The sequence below is a fragment of the Dermacentor variabilis genome, chromosome 4 (genome assembly GCF_050947875.1).
Source record: "Dermacentor variabilis isolate Ectoservices chromosome 4, ASM5094787v1, whole genome shotgun sequence".
In the NCBI taxonomy this organism is placed as follows: domain Eukaryota; kingdom Metazoa; phylum Arthropoda; class Arachnida; order Ixodida; family Ixodidae; genus Dermacentor; species Dermacentor variabilis.
Window position 1 is genome coordinate 123965236 of NC_134571.1, and position 19067 is coordinate 123984302.

The following is a 19067-nucleotide window of genomic DNA, read 5'->3' on the forward strand; positions in this document are numbered from 1 at the left end:
TCTATAACATCAGCACACTGACAGTACCTTGTCAGCACTGCGTTCAAGTGTTCATTACACACCGCTGAGCTGTCAGAAGTGAAAGAACTAAGGGTAAAGGAATGGAATAGCAATATTTCTTTAAGAGACAGATAAATTCTTGTTGGCATTTTCGCCTATGGGTCTTTTTATCAGTACCACCAAAATTACAACGGCGCCAGACGCGTCTTGGCAGGCATGACAAAGGGCCAAGAAAACAAAGGAGGTCTGGGGGAGGGGGATAGTAAAGTCAAATTGTAGGGCATCGGTCGAGAATATGGATCGTGCACCATTTATCGCTTTTCATGAAAATACCATGACATACTCTTGCCAGTGAACGACGCGTATATTGCTTTGTCGTATGCGTTCCCAGAAGGCCTCACGAGGACGTTGTTGATATCGCCGTATTTGGTGTAGGGGATGGTCACATACATTTGCCAGTTCCTGTACTGTAAGTGCGAGAAGCCACGGCAGCCAACTTAGTCCTTACATGTAAAAAGGGTTTTAAGCATGCGACGAGAGCTCACTTGCAGTGACTTATCTTCGCAGTACATAGTTTGATGCGGTTTCGCCTGGTATACAGCTAATCACGTAAGTCATCGACATTTTGTGGTCATGCGTTTTTACATCCTAATTTACAATATACTCGCGCTTCTTGTAGACGAGTTTATCAGTGACGAACTATGGAGATGTTGAGCTTAAGAATGCTTACGAATAGGAGTTATTCCTGCAAAGCTATCGATATGAAAGTATATGCATGCTTGAAATTTTGCAAACATTTCATGTATGCAGAGGCAGGTGTGATGCTTTATATGGCGTCAAGATAGTAAGATACGATAGCTGTGGATGCGATGGACCGATAACTGTACGAAGATAACATTTCTTATTGTAGAAGGCCACATAATAACGTACTCAAAAATAAATTTTACACTTTATGATGAGTTAGTTTTGCTGTTAACCTTGAATGTGTTATAAATGAAAGTTCGTTCTCAACCTGCAAATACCGAGAGTTGTAACTTCACCCAGTGCCCTGTGAAACTGAAACTGAAACTCTAGTTTTCATGTGTGACGTAAGAATGTTAAAATTTTCTAGTATATTTATTATTTTCTGCACATAATATTTCATATCAAACGAATCATAAGTGTCTGGTGACGTTTACAGCGCCAATACATGTTGAACATAGCTACTATAGCACAAAGGAGGACTTTCTAGTAAAGTTTTAAACAATGGCATAGGGTTAGTACCGTAATTCTTGTGCTGACACATTGATGAAGTGTATCTTTGAGAACATATTGTATGCGAATGACTGCATTAGTGATAAGATTTGACAAATTAACTCTAAAGGTGCATGTTGCGTGAGCTTACAAACACTCAAGTTTTGTCTGTGCGGCACTGTCATTTCTGCAGTGCTTACAGAGGCACATTAGGCCTCACAATGAAGTTGAAGTGGAACTTGGCCTGTCTGCAATGATAGCGCGACTGATAGATCATCACTGCATTGTGAAAGTCTCACATCTGTCTACTAATTCTTCAAAACAACCTACGAGAAGAAAGGATGTGTTGCTACACTAGCAATAAAACACAACAACACTCAAGAAGTACCAAGTTAAAAACTTGCGAACTGTTCAGTTCATAAGCATATTTCGTTTGGACCAGGTGCAGCTGTTTCAAACCTTCTATGTATTGATTTGTTAAGAGCTACCTTTTCTTTAATTTTCTCTTGCGCAAACAAGCATGAAGTCTTTCTTTCTAACTTCGTATTTGCTTTTAATATGTTTATGCATGTAATGAACTAGAATAACCGAATTTATGTAAAAAATGCGTATTTGGTAGAAGGAATACTTTCAAGAAAAATCATGTTTTTTTAGTTGCTGAAACAATACTCAACCAAAATTCTTTTGCTATTGTTCATTTCGGTTTCTTGCAGAGAAAGTTCACGTATTCGTCCGCTAAAAGGGTTTTGCAATGAAATGATCCGGTTATGATTGTAGGCGTCAGGCGCGAATGCTATATTTTTTTAAAACAGAAATGGCTCTAAAAATGTGCTATTTAAGCTGCGCTAAAAATCTACGCCCCTTTGCACAACAAAACAAAACAAAACAGAATGTGGCCTCATACTTAAGTAAATAAAGTTAGAACGTCAACATTCTCTGAGAGGGCGGGATAGGGCATGACGTGAGATAGCGTTCTGATAGCGTCTTGATAGCGTTTAGATGGCGTTTCGTGCACTTCTTGAAGATCTGTAGTGCGTAAAAGCGATGGTTTTATATGATATAATTTTATCCCAACATAACACCCGAAATAAAGAGTGCGGCGCCCGAAGGCTGCCGTAACTGTAAGCCGTTCAGTTTGAAAACAATCGAGACGCATATGTGGCAATATATAATATATAATATTATTATAATACATAAAATTAATATAATATATAACATTTAAGCGACGCCTAGTAACTTACGTGACATCTGATAAGGCGCATAACAAACGCAAATTCAAAGCGTCTACAAATAGAATATATTGGTATACAGGTGGGATAGGGGCCGCGCAGGGTGGTAATGTCTTTTGTACTCAAGTTGCCTTCGTAGTCGTAGATTATATGTCACTTTTGTTCAACGTGCAGTAATGATCTGCGGGGCATCAAGTGTGAGACGAAACAATTACGAAGAGGCTTCTGAGTTCAGCACTTTCCTTCTCAGCATTTCTTCGACATGGCTTTGAATGCTACGCACCTGCGAGTCACCGTTGCTGCCGTGAGTATTCCGGGCCGTTTATATCCTACAATAAACGTTTTGTACGTTCTTTAGCGACATTGTTTGCTGCACCTTTTATGGCATGCGCAGCACTCTATCCTCTTCTATAGGAGAGACGATGCTAGGCGTATGCCACAGGATCAATGCTTCATAGTCATGAGACTTTCAACTTTTGCTAGTTCAGTGAAGAAAATGTAACGCGCGGAGTGCAAATGAAGCGATATAGCCAGTAGGCGCTCATAGTTGAGCATTAAGAGATGAACAGGTTGTTGGGTCCACATTTGCAAAGGTAGTCTAGTCTACTCGAAAATTTTTTCTCAATACCTTTTCGAACATCAAGAGGGCTGAAACTGGACAGTTCATTCTCTGCATATTTAAGGCTGTCCCTGTTCTTCGGGTATGTAAGGGGCGCTGGATGACACGTAAAAATACCCGTGATGAACAGCTTCGGCGATAAATCTGTAAAGTACTGTAGAACAACAGGAGCAATCGCTGCGCCTTGTCATGTGGACCCTTTAGCAAAGATAGTGCTTGGGATCTCGTAGAACTGAGTGACTATGTTCCTGTAAAGATATTACGTTGGCATTGCTCTCGGATCAGCGACTAGAGGCGGCAGTTCTCCTACAATGCCGTGTTCAAGCTTTCCGGTGTTTCAGTGATACGCATAGGCATCATGTGCGCACGTGAAGGCTAATTGAACGAATTGTAGGGCTGGACGTGGTTGCTACGGAAGCTTCCAAGTGGCGTTAATACGTAGTCCGGCCGCAGAGTCTTTCAGTCTTGTAGTGGCCTAGCGGCTTTAAACCTTCAAAGCTGCGAAGTTGGTTCTGTGCAGGCTCCGCCGTGGGTACAGCCGGAATACAAAGGGGGAAAACTCCACGTGGCCGGCATATTTGGCCAAATCCTGCGAGCACTCGCTGACTTCGTTCCTTTCAGGTGAATAAGCTGCTTACTGTATTAAACATGTTGCTCTTCTTTCTCTTTTCGCGTCTGTATTCTAGCAGTAAGGCGAAGGCATAAAAGATACCACGCGCAGTTGTCGCTCCTCATCGGCGACATTGCTTGAAAATGTGAGGCTGCCGATGTATGCACTTAATGTCGAATTTATTAGATGCCTTATAATGGCGGAAACATTAGACGCCCAAATGTGATAGAGTGGCAATAAAACTAAAAAACTAAAATATTGTAGACTGTCTCTATGTATATAACATTCGCGCATCCCGATTTTTTTCAGCTTTGACGTCACATACGACCCCCAGCGTTCTTTCGGCACTCGCCTCGAGAACGGCAGCTACACAGGCATCATCGGACTCCTGCAGAAAGGGGTGAGTGAATTTCACGCCTCATTACGGGACGTTTGCATGAACAAGTTGGTGTGCAACGGACTGTTTCTTATTCGATTTTATTGCTGAAATGAAGTAGACGGACAAGAACGCAGGTAGCCACAAATATCACTATACAAATAAAATTGTGCAATGTTTAACGACGCTTTCCTTTTATAAAAAAATATATCACCGGCATCCCATAGTGCATTTCCCTGGTTGAAATAGTTTTACTGCGCAAAATGGCAACGCAGGCAAATGGACTAGGGTGAAGTTCTCACGGCCACTCCAATGCATCAACAACTGTGAACTTTCTGCAACATATTACTTCTAGAACAAACACCGAGAGAATATTATCCATATATATTTATCTTTAGGTAGAGAGAAACGGGAAGGTAGGTGTCTTTAAGGGCGTAGCTGTCTTTTAACTATTCAAAACTCAAAGAAAAGCAAAGCAGTGAATAAGATGAAAAAAAAATTCTACAACAAAATAACAAAACAAACAGTGGAGACACTGCAGACAATATAATACAACTCGCAAGCACGTAAGTAGTGTCATCCTGGTAATGAGCCTTGCAAGCACGGTTTATTTATTTGGTACAGTCACCACATCACACTGAGAGAATCCCACATGAAAACTTGTTCAGGAACTTAACACTCAACCGGGGCTCTGTGGCAGTCCATGAAATTAGGCACTGTTGAATACTCCACTGATGATTCCAAGCGCTAGCCGTAATTATTTCCCGCACAACACTTTTATCCAACTGATCTCTGTCTTTGCCCGGAGAGTAAACATTTGTACGGCCAGCATCGATTTCAAATTTTATCGCGCCAATTTCAATGGTTCTCTCAGAGTAAAATAGCATATACATTTTGCGTGGACACTTTTAGAGGATGTCTTAGAGGAGACCTTTAGGGGATCTACTCGCAATAACGATTTCTCGGTACAACGACCAGTAGAGCTTTGCGGATACGCTACTGACGAGCGTAAGTTGCTGTACATCTCGCTTATTGCAACACCACCCGCTCATGCGCCTTGCCTGCACTGCCTCCGGTCTTTTTAGCCTCCGCTTCACACTTCGAAACACGTGGCTCGGTGCCTCATCGTCTTGGTCGATACGGGCGAGTATGTTACACTGCTCGTAGAATAAAAGCGGTTTACCTGCAGACGGACGGTCGCGCGAATCTATACCGAATACGACCAGAGTCCGCTGTGGTGTGCTCCGTTCTCCAGCGCTGTTGGCTCTCGCGTTCCGCAGCTCGACAGCCACTGATTGGAGCACTTCCCGTAGACCACAGAGAACACGTGGGACGTGCTTCCTGCAGGGAACGTTATATAGACGCATAGCGCAACAACTGCTGACCAGACCTGTCGAGTTAAGCCATCGGCAGAGCTGGGATTTCTGTTGGCCTGTGCAATACAGGCGGCAGCATTCCAAATAAGGACGGAGTGCAAGAAAGCTTGCTTGCCGATGGATTCTTTGACATTGGAGTTCGTCAGTTCGTTTTTTTTTACTTAGAAAGTTTGCCTTGCGGCTCACTTGTTGCCACAAGTTACCCCGCATGAAGTCGTGAGTTAGTTGTCTCACACAACTTTACATGTGCGTAATGTGTTGACGTAATTTGTGAACAAAAATGGGACCGCTGTTCCGTTCAACACGAGTAGCCAGCATACAGGGCCAGTGGTTTAAAAATAAGCAAAGTTATCGAAAGTAGTGGAACCAGCTAAAATTGGTAGGTCGGAGCCACCAGCGGATACGGACGAGGAAACCCGGCGTATGATTCATGTGTTTTGACATCGTTCTGTGTGACAGCGCTAGTTAAGGAAGCCCTTGCAAAGGTCATATTTATTAAGATTACCCAGAGTGGCATGACGGCATTATTGTAGGAAGGTTACAATGTTGGAAAGTTAAAAGCAGATTCGACCAACAAATATTTAAGTGCAAAATATTGCCATTAGAATAAATTGCGAACATTGCTGCAAAGAGGGAGACAAAATAAACATACAAAAGCTATTTCAATAAACATTTGGCCTCATGTTTGCGAACTTAAATTCAATGAAAAGCCACGTCTTCTTTTCGCCTATCTAATGACGTGTCATGTTAGCATTCAGCGGTAGACTAAACCATCAGAAGGATGAGGCTCGGCAATTACTCTGCGTGTAAAGCGACCAATTAAGAGTCACACAGCGGCTCCGTGCTGAAGAGTGAGTTTTTTAGACAACCCTTTCACTCATCTTCTTGATACAGTTGTCTCCTTTTCTGCTCATCTTATCTAAATATATTTGAAGCCCACGCATTACTTTATGAGGCAACTAATGGTCAGATTCAAAGGAAGATTGGTTGATTTTAATACAAACAACGTTAGTACATATAGTTTCCGAAAAAAAGAATATCACCGGTGCTTTGTGCAAGCGGCTGGCAAATAAGCACCGTCTTCTGGCTATGTCCTTTCCTATAAATTTGCGCAGGAGGTTGACCTGGCCGCCGCCTCGGTATTCTTGCAGTCTGACCGCGCTGAGGTGGTGACGTACGCACCCGTCATGTACACCAGCCATTGCGCGTTGATCGCTGTCGCCGGAGAGCCTTCTGTCAACGCGTTCGGATACCTGCTTGTCTTCGATTGGCAGGCAAGTCAGCCTTCCTTGTGCTTGGAGAAATTGTCTGGCTGTTCGGCAAAATATTCCTTAAAAGACAGCATTGACCCCCGGGAAAAAATGTAAAAAGAAATGATGCAAAAGCAGTTATTTAGAGGAAACGCTGTAGGTTGATTCTTTCTTTTTGTAGTGGGGGTGGGGGGTGCGGAAGTTTTGGCATCCTGTAATTTTCATCGCGATCATTCTTATTTATTTTCCACGTCTTTCTCTAATGCTGAGTGGATGGCCATAGCTTGATGGACACGGACATCTTTTTTGGGGGTGGATGTGGGGGGGGGGAGGGGGGTTGATTAACAAAAATAAAGAAAAGGTGGAACGCGATTCAACCTCTAGTGAAAATAGATCTAAAACAATGTCTTCCTGAGCGAGTTGGGGTGAGAATGGGGCCGAGTCACTGCGCAAGGCAACTTATCGCAACCCTCCTTCGCGTAAGGAGAGTGGCAGGAGCGTCGGATTGCTTAAGAGTTTGGGCAGTACTATCTACGGGATCGGTCCACATTTTTAGACTTCTCATACGGACTGGAACGGCCCATATTTTAAGAGTACGCTACCTTCAAGATCAACCCACGGGAAAGGCTGGAAACACACGCAATGCGAAGGACTGTTGGTAGCTTGCTAAGAAAGACATTCTCTTCAATGCACGCCCCGTTCTCCTTACGAGCACGTTAAACATGCTAACTGCCTTTTTTTCACGGCCAGGCGTGGGCAGCGATTGTCGCCTTGGTTCCGCTGATGTCCGCGGGTCTCGCTTACGTCGAAAGACGAAGGCCTCGAAACAGGGACAACTTCTTCCGAGAGGCGTACGACAACATCTGGGACTTCTTCTGTTCTTTCACCTACAAAGGTGAGTATAGAAATGTGGGAGCTTTGTGTTCTGGGGAATGAAGTCAGTGTTCTTATTAGTTTGGTTGCTGCCGTTTGGGCTACTATGTGCCTTACTGCGAGAAATTATCTCAGTGAAGAAAAGAAGAAAAACAATATAAAAAGAATGTAAAAAAACTACAGATCCAGCGCATAGAGGCAATGAAAACAGAAAGCGTAGAGGAAAGGCAAGCGTTTTGCCTAATTCAAGTGTATTATTTATAAGGAATATCCGAAGGGGGAAATGAAACTGGACAAAAAGAGGAATTGCCGTAGGGGGAAGCCAAACTCGCGTCTTCCGTTGAGTTACGCTATAGGCTCCCTTTAGGGAGGGAGGCTATTACAGTAGATCTAGTCTTCCGTACCATAGGAGTGCACCGCTTTGTCAATTAAGCTATCGAGGCGGCCATCCTCACAGCCATTTGCATGGGTATTTGCGTACGTGCAAGAGATTGACCCTGGGTATGCTAGCCAGCGCCGCACATGTCTGAGGGGGCTAGCGCTCCTAGGGATAGTCTGGAAGTAGCACACTGAATGCTGTATTTGAGTAAGTCTTGAGTGCGTAAATGGTGTCCCGTGTACAACTCGATACACGTGTCAGCAGCACGGGTAGGTGGGCCATGAGCTTCATTCGAGCCGTTCACTATGTGTGGTCATCGTAGAACAGCAGATGCTTGAGCACCTGAACCAACAGCTAGATAAATATCTTCACGTTCTAACAAAGCATGTTCCATAGTTTCCCTAGTTTTACCGCAGCAAGCACATGCTTCTTCCTCTTTGGTGTATCTCGCTTTATAGCTGCGCATCCTTAGGCGTCCTGATCTCGCTTTGAAAAGTAAGGAACTTCCCTTTGAGTTATAAAGAATCATTTCTTTCCTGATTTGGTTCTTCCTCTTGGATATTTACTCATGACAGGTTTCTTTTCCCTGCCGCCGCCCATGATATTGTCTCAGCCTCTCTGACCTTGTGTCTGACGTTCTTTTCGCGACGTTCCTTACTAAACCGGTCGCATACCTGCTGGTAAGATTCCTAGTTCTTTTCCTCCCTCGTGAGTCAACGTTCATCGCACACATATAACTGAACGCTATCGCAACATTCCCTTTCATTCATATTCCTTAGTCGTTCTTCAATAGCAAATTTACTCTGAGCTTCCCTTACTTCAAAACTTGTCCAGCCATATCACCTTGCACAGCTTCATTTGTAGTACTCCCGCGAGCGCCTAATGCGAGGCGTCCCACTGACGTTTGGTTGCCATCGAGTTTTCATTGTACCCCTGACTTCAAGCAAACAACCGCATTTACAAATATAAGTAGCGGTACCATTACACCTTTCCACATAACTCGGATCACCTCGTACCTACTACATCCCCATAGCGCTCTGTTTTTCATTCTGACCGCATTTTTCTTGCCCTTTGCTATTACTGTTTGTTCCTGTAATTCCATATATCTAGCGTCTTCGTTTAACCATACACCTAGTTATTTGTATTCTTTTACCCAAAGTATTTACTGGCCCTGTATTGACACTGTCTGTTCACTGTTTTCATTGAATAGCATAAAACATGATTTTTTAACGTTAAATTTCAATCATAAATCGTAAGTCATAAATATGACGACCGCCACCACGCAGGCTGCAGATGTGCTGCAGTGTCATGGACTGGCTGACCTCTAAATGCTGTGGGGCCGTACCAGGCCCGGCCTTGCAGCCCGCCCCAGTGGGCACTAAAGTTTCCTCTCTCTCTCTCTCTTTCTCATATTCCTGTCCAGATATATTAGCCAGACGTTGTTAGCAAGCAACACAATGTCGTCTGCATAAAACAAACCTGGAAGCTTTTGCTCTACTGCTGTGCCCGCCTATATGCATGAGGGATTAAACCCTTATAAAAGCGTTTATTATTCAGCGGCGTTTGGGGCCGACCGTTAGGCCCGGACTCTCAGCACGAGCAGCGTTTACCGAGCAAGAGCACTGAAGAGAACAACCCATTAGAAAGCGCTGGAGAGGACAATTCACCATACCGTTACCAATTCTCCTCTGCATTACCCCCGGGTACGAAAAGGGAACCACCCGACGACCTAACAGCTTGTCACTATGAGAGGGTCATAGCAGGTCTTGAGGTGGTCGATGTTGACAGTGTCTCGTCTGCGACGGCGCATGTCCGAAGACGGTTCAACGGGTTCGATGACGTAGATGATGGGGGATGCACGTTCGATGACACTATAGGGCCCTTTATAATTGGGTAGTAGTTTTGAAGACCAGACCAGATGCAGCAGAAGGAACCGAGAGCAACACAAGCGCTCCAGGAAGGAAGGTGGGCGCAGAAGTGGTGTCACTGCGAGTGCTGCTCTGGAACTCTTGGTCATTCGAGCTAAAGACGCGAGCGGGATCGCGGTGCTCTTCAGCATGTCTTGCCGTGGCAGAAAGGGGAGCACATTCATATGTATCCGGCCGGCATCGTAGAATTGTGTCGATGGTATGCGACGGGTGCCGACTATGCAGCGAGGGCCCTATAACGTAAAACTATTCCAATATGCTTTTATTCCAATCTCCTGACGTCAAATTTGCGTAACCACCGACGCAGGGTTGTCTGAATAGACCAATCAAAAGCTGTTGTCGTTTATAGGCGGTACTTATTGTTTGCTTGAAAAACGAACATCCTTGCCTACACTGAGCGGTTTGCCTTATCTAATTGGCTGACAAGAGGCGAGGATCAGGCTAAGTGGAGAGAGATTCGATGGGGCCGAGCCAGTGCACTGAAAATCGATAACCGGATGAAGAGGGCGGTGCTGGCGTCTGCGATTGGTCCGTTTTTCCTTACTTGGCTTGAGCTGGCTGGTCGAAAATCGCGGCCGCATGCAACGGAAGGTTAAGAAAGCCGCTAAAACAGATCCTCAGCAAAGAACAGTTGGCAGAGCGAGGTCGTAAACGTGCCGAAAGTGCTTGAAGGCTTTACACGGCCACTCAGAAAGGTTTATTGTGTGCAAAAAAAAGCCCATGCTCCCCGATAGGTGCGAGTTGCCAGTGCCTGAATGATCGGCGGCATTCATCTTTTATTCCTTGCGGAAGGGCGCAGTCTACGGCTATTCAGAAAAAATTCAGTTTTGTTTGGCATATTAATGCGTCTTTAACGCGTACATGCCACGTTGACGCGGTGAGTTTTCGCGATTTTGTGACGTCGCGTGGCAGGCAGGTGAAGTGATGCTGCCGAAAACGTTTGACCAATAGCCCAGAGTTAATGGCTAAAAGGCGTCGAATCAGAAATAACTTTTTTTGTTCGGTCGAGTGATGCATGATTAGTGCGTACGCGTCATATCAAATGCGGAGCTATCGCGGTTTTTTTTGACCTCGCGTGACAGGCAGGCGAAGTGGGGGTGGTCCAAAAAAGTTTATGACTGATCGCGGAGGGCTGACTGCAGAATTGGAATATAAATGTTTGGGATTGCTTTACGTTACAGCGCCCCAATACAAATTTGATCATTTTCCATAACCTCATTATGCGCCTAAATCTGTAAAGGCTACTTTTGAGTATTTTCTACAATACACCTAACCAACCAACGCTAGACTCTCTTCGCCTACGCCGTCACCTTTGCCGTTCCCAACGTTCTCTGAGTTTTATTGCGCTGTACAACCACAGAGGTTCTCCCAATAACATTTCTTCAACATCTGTATCGGGTGTTTGGAACGTGTGTTTGAGAGCGAACGTTCTATCGCAGTAATTTTTAACGACTACACATTATTTAACATCGCAATGATCGGACTTTCTAAGGAGCTCACGAAGATTCAAGGAATCAACCATACCATCTACGGAGATGACATCACCATCTGGTGCGTCGGCGGGAGCGACGGCCAAGTTGAAGCCGCCATGCAGAGCGCCATCGATGCGACGAGCGCTTCCTCCGCCCCACTGGGCTCAGATGTTCTCCATCGAAATCTGAGCTACTACTCTACAAGAAAAGACCCAGAGGCGGCGGCCATCGTGATTGGAAACCGGCGTCCGAAAGCGAAATACGGCTTTTCACTGGTGACGGGTCTCCGGTGCCCAGAGTCGACTCACTCCGAATATTGGGGATGTATATCGAGTCTAACGGTGCCAATGGAACCGCTCTCAGAAAGATCACCGCCAAGACGGAGAGTGCTCTCGGCCTCATTCGGAGGATCGCCAACAAACACCGGGGAATCAAGGAAGACAACCTCATCCGCATTATACATGCTTTTGTTCTCTGCCACCTTTCATACTCGGCGGCCATGCATAATTGGCATGTTGCAGAGAAGAACAAGCTCAATTCACTCATCAGAAAGGTCTTTAAGCTCGCCCTCGGCTTACCTGCAAGCACTCACACCGAAAACCTGTTGAAGCTCGGAGTCCACAACACGCTCGAAGAAATTATCGAGGCACAAGAGTACTCCCAGCTGCTCAGGCTATCCGGCACCCCGACGGGCCACAAGTTACTCGGCGAGATGGGCCTCAATCCTGTCGACCAGTGCCCCGACACCGTGCGGATTCCCAGCGACATCAGGTCTCACCTGCACATCGCGCCCCTTCCCCGCAATATGCACCCCGCAAACAACGTCGGCAGACGTCGGGCCAGGGGTACAGCTCTACTCGAGCATGTCCGCAATAACCACATTGAGGCAAGCTTCGTGGATGCCGCGGCATATGTCCAACAAGAGGCGTTCGCCGTCTCCATCGTAGACTCCAATTCAAGGCTCACTTGCTGCGCTACGGTACGCACTTCGAGGCCCGTGGTAGCCGAACAGGTAGCAATCGCGCTGGCTGTGCTCGATGGTCGCAGAGAGGCAATATATAGTGATTCCAAGGCAGCCATTAAGGCCTACCAAACCGGTATGGTCTCCCCCCAGGCCCTCCGCATTCTCCAAAGCGCCAAAAGTATCCCTCCGCATTCTATCATTTGGTTTCCCGCTCACTTGGGGTCGAGTGAGGGTTCTCCCTCTAACCCTAACGAGGGCGCACACGAGGCCGCGCGAGGACTCACTGACCCCGCCGCCTCAGCAGTCCCCCAGCCCCGCGGGGAACCCTTGCTTAAGTTTAATGAGATCACCACGCACTACTATCTGTCACGACGGGTCTTCCCCCTCCCGCACCCCGCCTTATGTAGGGCGCGGGCGGTTACCCTTCGACTTCTACAAGCCCGTGCATACCCTAACCTCGCGGTTCTTCATGCCATATACCCTGAAAGATATCCCAGTGCGGACTGCCCTGCCTGTGGACTAAGGGCAACATTGGACCATGTGTTGTGGGAGTGTGAAGCCATCGGCTCCTCCTTCAGCGAGGATAGGTGGGCTGCGCTCTTGGGCAGCCCCGAACTCAACGACCAAACCCTGGCCGTCCAGAGTGCCCGCGATCGGGCCGTCAAGCTGGGCTTGGCGGTCCCTATGTGGGATTAGCCGGGTGGCGCGGGGTCTTCTCTGCGTCTTCTCTGGACCAAAATAAAGTTGCTTCACTCACTCACTCACTCACTCACTACAGTTTGCGGAACAATAAGGCGGCTTCTTTAGCATCCCACATGGATGGCATTGACGTAACTGCTCGGACGTGAGAGAATCAGTGAAGAAACGTAAGGTGGGCTTCAAACAACTAATTTCATTAGGAATTAGTAAACTATTTATGGCGTAACTAATGTATTTGCTACTGCTCATTGGGCTATTTGGTTCATACTTTCTTGTGGTGTAAAAAACAAAAAGATGGCCCTTAACTCTGTGGACAAGAAAAATTGGCAAGACAGTTGCGGGTTTCACTCTTTCCTGTCGACTTCGCATGTTTCGCGCCTTTTGACACGACGAGGAATTAAACACAGCAGCAGTTCCGGGAAGGTAATCCATAAGAGTCTTGCCTTTGGTGCCCGTCACTTGTGAGAGCTTCTGAAGCAAAACCTGTTTACCTCGACGTCTCACCCTTTCCATGGCAGGGCACACGACACCAACGGAGAGCTACGCCGGCCGGTTGCTGCTGTCGTTCTGGTGGCTCACGGCGCTCGTGCTAACGAACGAATTCGCCGGTCACCTCATGGCCAGCATGGCCATCAAGAGCGAGCCACCGCGATTCCGGTCCGTGGAAGACGTCGCGTACCAGACGTCGATACGACCGCTGATCTGGAAGGACACGGCGTTCGATACCTACGTGCGGGTGAGGGTGCGCGTATACTGAGGGTGTAGCGATTCCCAGCGGTAGGGTAAGTGAACACGCGATGAGCACAAGGACTAGTTGGGCTCAACGTTCTGTGGAGTAGTACCGCAGAAAAGGCAAGCACACGAGAAATGTAAAACTTACTCCACGAGCGCTCAACTGACAATTGAAGCTCATCGCTGACGAACCGACATGTATATCTTAAAGCATTTTATGCGCAAACAAACAGGGACGAAGAATAAGAGCAACACAAGGACGAGCGCGTCCTTGTGTTGCTCCTATTCTTTGTCCCTGTTTGTTTGCGCACAAAAAGCTTTAAGATGAATCTGTTCTAACTAGGCCGAGTCGCAGTTATGCGACATGTGTAGGTACAGAATATCGGTGTGGTGAGCAAGAAAAACAAAAACTGCATAAAAAACACAATGAAAGCTATGTTATGTCATCTCTGAACTGTAATCGTCTGTTACATCACGTGGACCGATTTTATTTATTTTTGCCTGCGCAGGAATGGAAGTTCTTTGTATACAAAAGCGCGAGTGAAGTGGTGCTGACAGCGCTCGTAGCGTCAGTTTTACGTTCATTCTGCTCTTGTCTTTCCTGCGCTGCTGCTTTGGCACATAAATATCAGCACTTCCTCGGTAAGTATCTGTGCGACAGGGAGAGCGGCAGGGTGAACTCTCACTGACGCGCTGAGGAGCGCAAAGCGTACGCAACGCGACCTGCACGGATGACGGCATCGTTCGCAGGAAGCGCATTGCAGAGCTCGTAGCACGCCCGCAAGGTTTTTTTTTCACGGTTTTGCCACAGCAGGATCGGATCTGCCTCCAATTGTTTGCGCTTAAAATGTTAGTGTATATATTGCTATCCAAAAAACGTAAAAAAGATGATTAACTGCTCGGAGCGCAGCAGAAATACAAGGCGCTGTCATTAATAAAGTACAGCTTGCCACACTGAAATATTGCCGCATGCATTTCCGTGTATACACGCATTGCTAGTTATTGCGAAAATGACATGGACTGGAATGTTGGTTTATTTTTCCACGTGGAATACGCAAAATAAGTGGGTTTGAGCTACTGTATTAAGATGAAACATAAGGTATTGGCTGAATTCTTCCTTTATCAAATACATTCCAGCACATGGAAACCTATAGGTTTAAAGCCAGGCTACAGCGTGAGTCGCATATATTGAGGTAATTTTAGCACTCTGGGCACAGCAAGCCCACTGAAAAAAAACATCCGGTTCGGTGGTATTCACGACTGCATCTATTGAAACAAGAAGTTTTCAAATTGACTGAAATTATCATCGATCTTCTTCTGATCGGGGTAGCAGAGAAATGAGCACCGAGTTTTCCCGAATCCTTAATCTATCACGAAAAATTAACGACGTTTGACTATGCTGTTTAGTCTTGGTCACTCACGGCGCATGCACGCACAGACTGTTTTTGTCTTGGCGTGTTCTCCTGCGTGGTGAACTAAAATTTCTTTTTCATCCGCTTACAGTGAGTGTAAAATTCTACACTGGCAATACGAGCTGGAAACCTTGCTCTAGTGTACGCGTCTACATGTTGCCAGAATGACTGTTCGGTACACATGGAGGTTACAGGCACCAAACAAATTTGTCACAGCTTCCTTCTTTCGACTCTTAAGGACGTTGCCGCTGTCTAGATCTAAACTACCCGACGGTATTCATTTTTTTTTCGCAAGCTCTATGCATGACCTTCATTTCTCTCATGTAGATCCTGATTGCTAGAAACCAAGTCTCTTTTGAATTTATACGACCAGAAAGAATACTTTATAATATCAAACATTATTCTGGCGATAGTGAGTACTGTCGTCCAAGTGTCCAAGTGGTATCTAGGTATAGTTGAAAGCAAAAGTGCCGTGCTTTAGTTACGGCCAGAAAGTAACACGACCTAGCACAACTTAAAACACTTAACTTCTCTAACAAATCGTTGGAATGCTTATCACTCACTTCAGCGTCAAAGAAGGGCAACAAATCCGTAATATGTTTCCTCAGAGAAGCTATGCCGAGAATAGCAACATCGATGCGCTACGCTTTATTCCCGTGCTAGTAGAAAGATTGCAGCGCCAGATTTTCCTCTCGCTATCTTAGTATGAAACTCTATGGCGCCCAGCTGCCTATTCACAACACAGCACACTGCGTTACGGTGACCTATGGTATGGTATGAAGAACTTTATTTAGGTCCTGAGGGATCAGTCTGGGACTGATGCGGGCCGCTCCCACGTCAGGACAGAGAGGCCGAGCCCCTCTGCCGTCGCACGGGCCCTCTGGACAGCCCTGAGTTGGTCAGCCAGCACTTCACTGTGCAACATCCGCTGCTACCACTGTTCAACCATTACCAGCCAACGCCAAGCAGCGCCAAAGCATGTGTTCTAAATCGAGCAAACACCCACACTTGCTACAATAGACTGAAACCCCGCAGTCCGGATTAATTTTATTCATGACGACCGGGTTAGGATACGTTCGTGTCTGCAGAAGCCTTAATGTAACCGCCTGTGGCCTACTTAACTTAGGATGCGGCAGGGGGAATGCCCTGCGGCTCATACTTCTTTTTCGGCCTGCCGTGCGTTTGCATTCAGTGCATTTCAGCGCCGCTACATTTCGTACAATCACTACTGCAGGTTCCCAGTTTAGGCGTTTGACAAGCACTATTCTTTGCGCAGACGTCGCAAAAGCCCTCACTGCGCGCACTGACCAGCCTGGCTCTTCACCAAGATGGATTCGTGCCCCTGTCCGAGCTGTACTCCCAAGCTTCCCTGGAGCAGCTGTACAGTGGCCGCGCTGTGTTGATCAACGACCGAGACGGGAGCATGCACATGCTTGCTAAACACTGCCGCCTCACCGGGGGAAGGCTGTACGTGGCTCCGGAGCTGCTCTTCACCTCTTTCAGCACCATGGCGCACTCCAAGCGGCTGCCGATGAAACTGCAGAAGAGGATTCGAGCGAAGTACGCTTTCGGGTTAAACTTCGTCTCCTTGGCACTCCCCTGCGCCGCATGGCTAGTTCTCCTAAAGCTCTTTCGCGCGACAAAGATAGCTGTGACCTGGCAGGGACGAAGGTGACGTAACTGGAAGGAAACCGTCACTGTGTACATAGTGTGCCTTTTTGTTCTCTGTATATAACCAGGCATGCAAATTATGTCACGTGTTGTTAGAACGCTAAAGATCAATGCTCCTCCACCTTTATTTTATTGATCCCAAGGTGGGCATCACTACCTAAGAAATGCTTTCTTCTTTTGTTTTTACAGCGTGCCGAGCCTCCCACCGCCCTTATATATATCATAGTAAGGTTAAACTGAAAAGTGCACCCCTATAAACCATTTTTTTTCTCGCGCATTTCTTCATATCGTTTTTCTTAACAATCTTTGCCCGGTGCAACAAGTTTCAAGCTGCGATGGATGTTGAGCAGTGTTTAACCTATTAGTTCTGCGGAAACGCGCAAGGTGGAGAGAAGTAACTAATAAAGGGAAAATAACACATCCACCCAAACATAGTCAAGTGCTACAAAGAAACCCATACCGGTTCCTTGAAAGAAAAGCTTCGCAGTTGAAGAAAAATTCGTCCTGGTCCGGAATTCGAACCCGGGACCACCGCTTTCCGGGCCAGCCGCTCTACCATCTGAGCTAACCAGGCGGCTAGCAGATGGCAGGGCGAATTCGAATTTATCAACAACAGTGTTTAATGAAATGAGCAGTGTTTAATGGAATCTCAGGTCACCTTTATCCTGATAGATCCAGATGGGCACTGCCCGCATCCTTACCATGTGCTGTGTTCTCCCTCTCTGTACTTTCTCCCTTCTTAAACGCACTTTCCGGGCGGCTTCTCTTTACCGAAGAATGAGAGCCATCATGGAGTCTGGACTTCGCCTCGAGTGGTACAACGAGGGAGTGAAGGAGTGGCACCGCTGCCGGGACATGCAGCGGTCGGGCGCCTCCAAAGCCGGCGTGCTGTCTTTCGAGGAACTGAGCTACGACGACATGGCGGCCATATTCGCCCTGTGGGGCATCATGGCGACATTCTCGCTCGTCGTCTTTCTGTTGGAGATGTGTTTTTACACCATGACGACGCAACAAGAACATATGCTCCCACGCATCAGACCCAGACGTTACGTAAGGTAACAGACGTCAATCGGACCGGCATCCAGCACAGCATATTTGGCACCGATTGAAGATGTTATGGTTGACAATTAAAGACTAAACTTGATCTCTCATTGTCATTAGTAATTTACGCACAATTCTCTCTGCAGGCGCAATTACGCTGGCGAACGTCCTTCTTAATGTGACACTGCAACTACGCAAGGCTTTTGGTTCGTAAGGTCTACGTGTATCTGTCGCCTGTGTGTATTACTACCAGTTTACCGCAAGGGTCCCGTTGTGTATACAAATGACAGTGCAGTCGCATTCAACATTGCTAAGATTATTGCTAAGTCGTATTATTTACTGATTGAAAGAAAGCTATATGGGGTAGTAGGTATTGCAATACTTGAAGCACTCTAGCAGATATAAATACTTCGTAAACCTAGGATAAGTTGCATGCAATACGTGAAGCTCGTATATTGGTTCGATTCTTGACTATCAGCTCAATACCTGAAGCACTCTAGCAGATATAAATACTTCGTAAACCTAGGATAAGTTGCATGCAATACATGAAGCTCGTATATTGGCTTGATTCTTGACTATCAGCGATCACATTGCGGTCACATTCGTCATGGAACGCCACAACACAGACAAAAAATATTGAATCAGCTGAACCGAACATGCCCTGCCTACAGTTATAAACGACCCATTGCTCTGTTCTCGTATACTACAAGGTCAAAGCGCCATGCTTTCGAAAATGAACATTTCCTCAGTCAGTCAACGTACCACTTCTTAAAACCTCGTGGGGCAATAGACAGCATGTGCAGACACCTGTTCTCTGGTCAATGAATTCAGTAAACTTAAACACCTCCATTTCAAACCACCTGCGTAGCTTCGTGAGCTCAGCATGACTATAGAAAGTTCCGCAGATATATGAGCCATTGATTACATACGACATGCGGGAAAAAAAAAAACTTTGATCTTACGAAGCAGAACACACTGACAGTTTCGGTTTCATCACGCTGGAAGGATTGTAGTAGCATTGACTGAAGACCGAAATAACTTTTCGTGGACCCTGAACGGCTCCAACAGTCACACACCTGACGCGACTCACCCTTGAAAACGAAGGTCGTAATCGGCAGACAAGAACGCACTTTCGTGGCTTGTACAATAGCTTCCGACTCGCAGTAACTGCAAAATCAGAGCAAGAAAAACTATGCTTGCATG

At 46.4% G+C, this 19067-nt stretch overlaps 2 protein-coding genes across 2 annotated transcripts; both read left to right on the forward strand.

Moving 5' to 3' along the window:
- The first annotated feature begins 2553 nt into the window (after positions 1–2553).
- On the forward strand, positions 2554–6810 carry LOC142578323 (glutamate receptor ionotropic, kainate glr-3-like). The gene is made up of 4 exons (XM_075687722.1): positions 2554–2766; positions 3602–3702; positions 4001–4091; positions 6559–6810. Exons 1-4 carry the CDS (start codon positions 2725–2727, stop codon positions 6808–6810), a joined length of 486 nt encoding a protein of 161 aa, XP_075543837.1. The 5' UTR covers positions 2554–2724.
- A 640-nt stretch (positions 6811–7450) lies between these two features.
- Positions 7451–17934, forward strand: LOC142577925 (uncharacterized). The gene is made up of 4 exons (XM_075687363.1): positions 7451–7588; positions 13527–13744; positions 16429–16712; positions 17600–17934. The coding sequence occupies exons 1-4, from the start codon at positions 7477–7479 to the stop codon at positions 17880–17882; spliced, it is 897 nt and encodes a 298-aa protein (XP_075543478.1). The 5' UTR covers positions 7451–7476; the 3' UTR covers positions 17883–17934.
- Positions 17935–19067: the final 1133 nt, after the last annotated feature.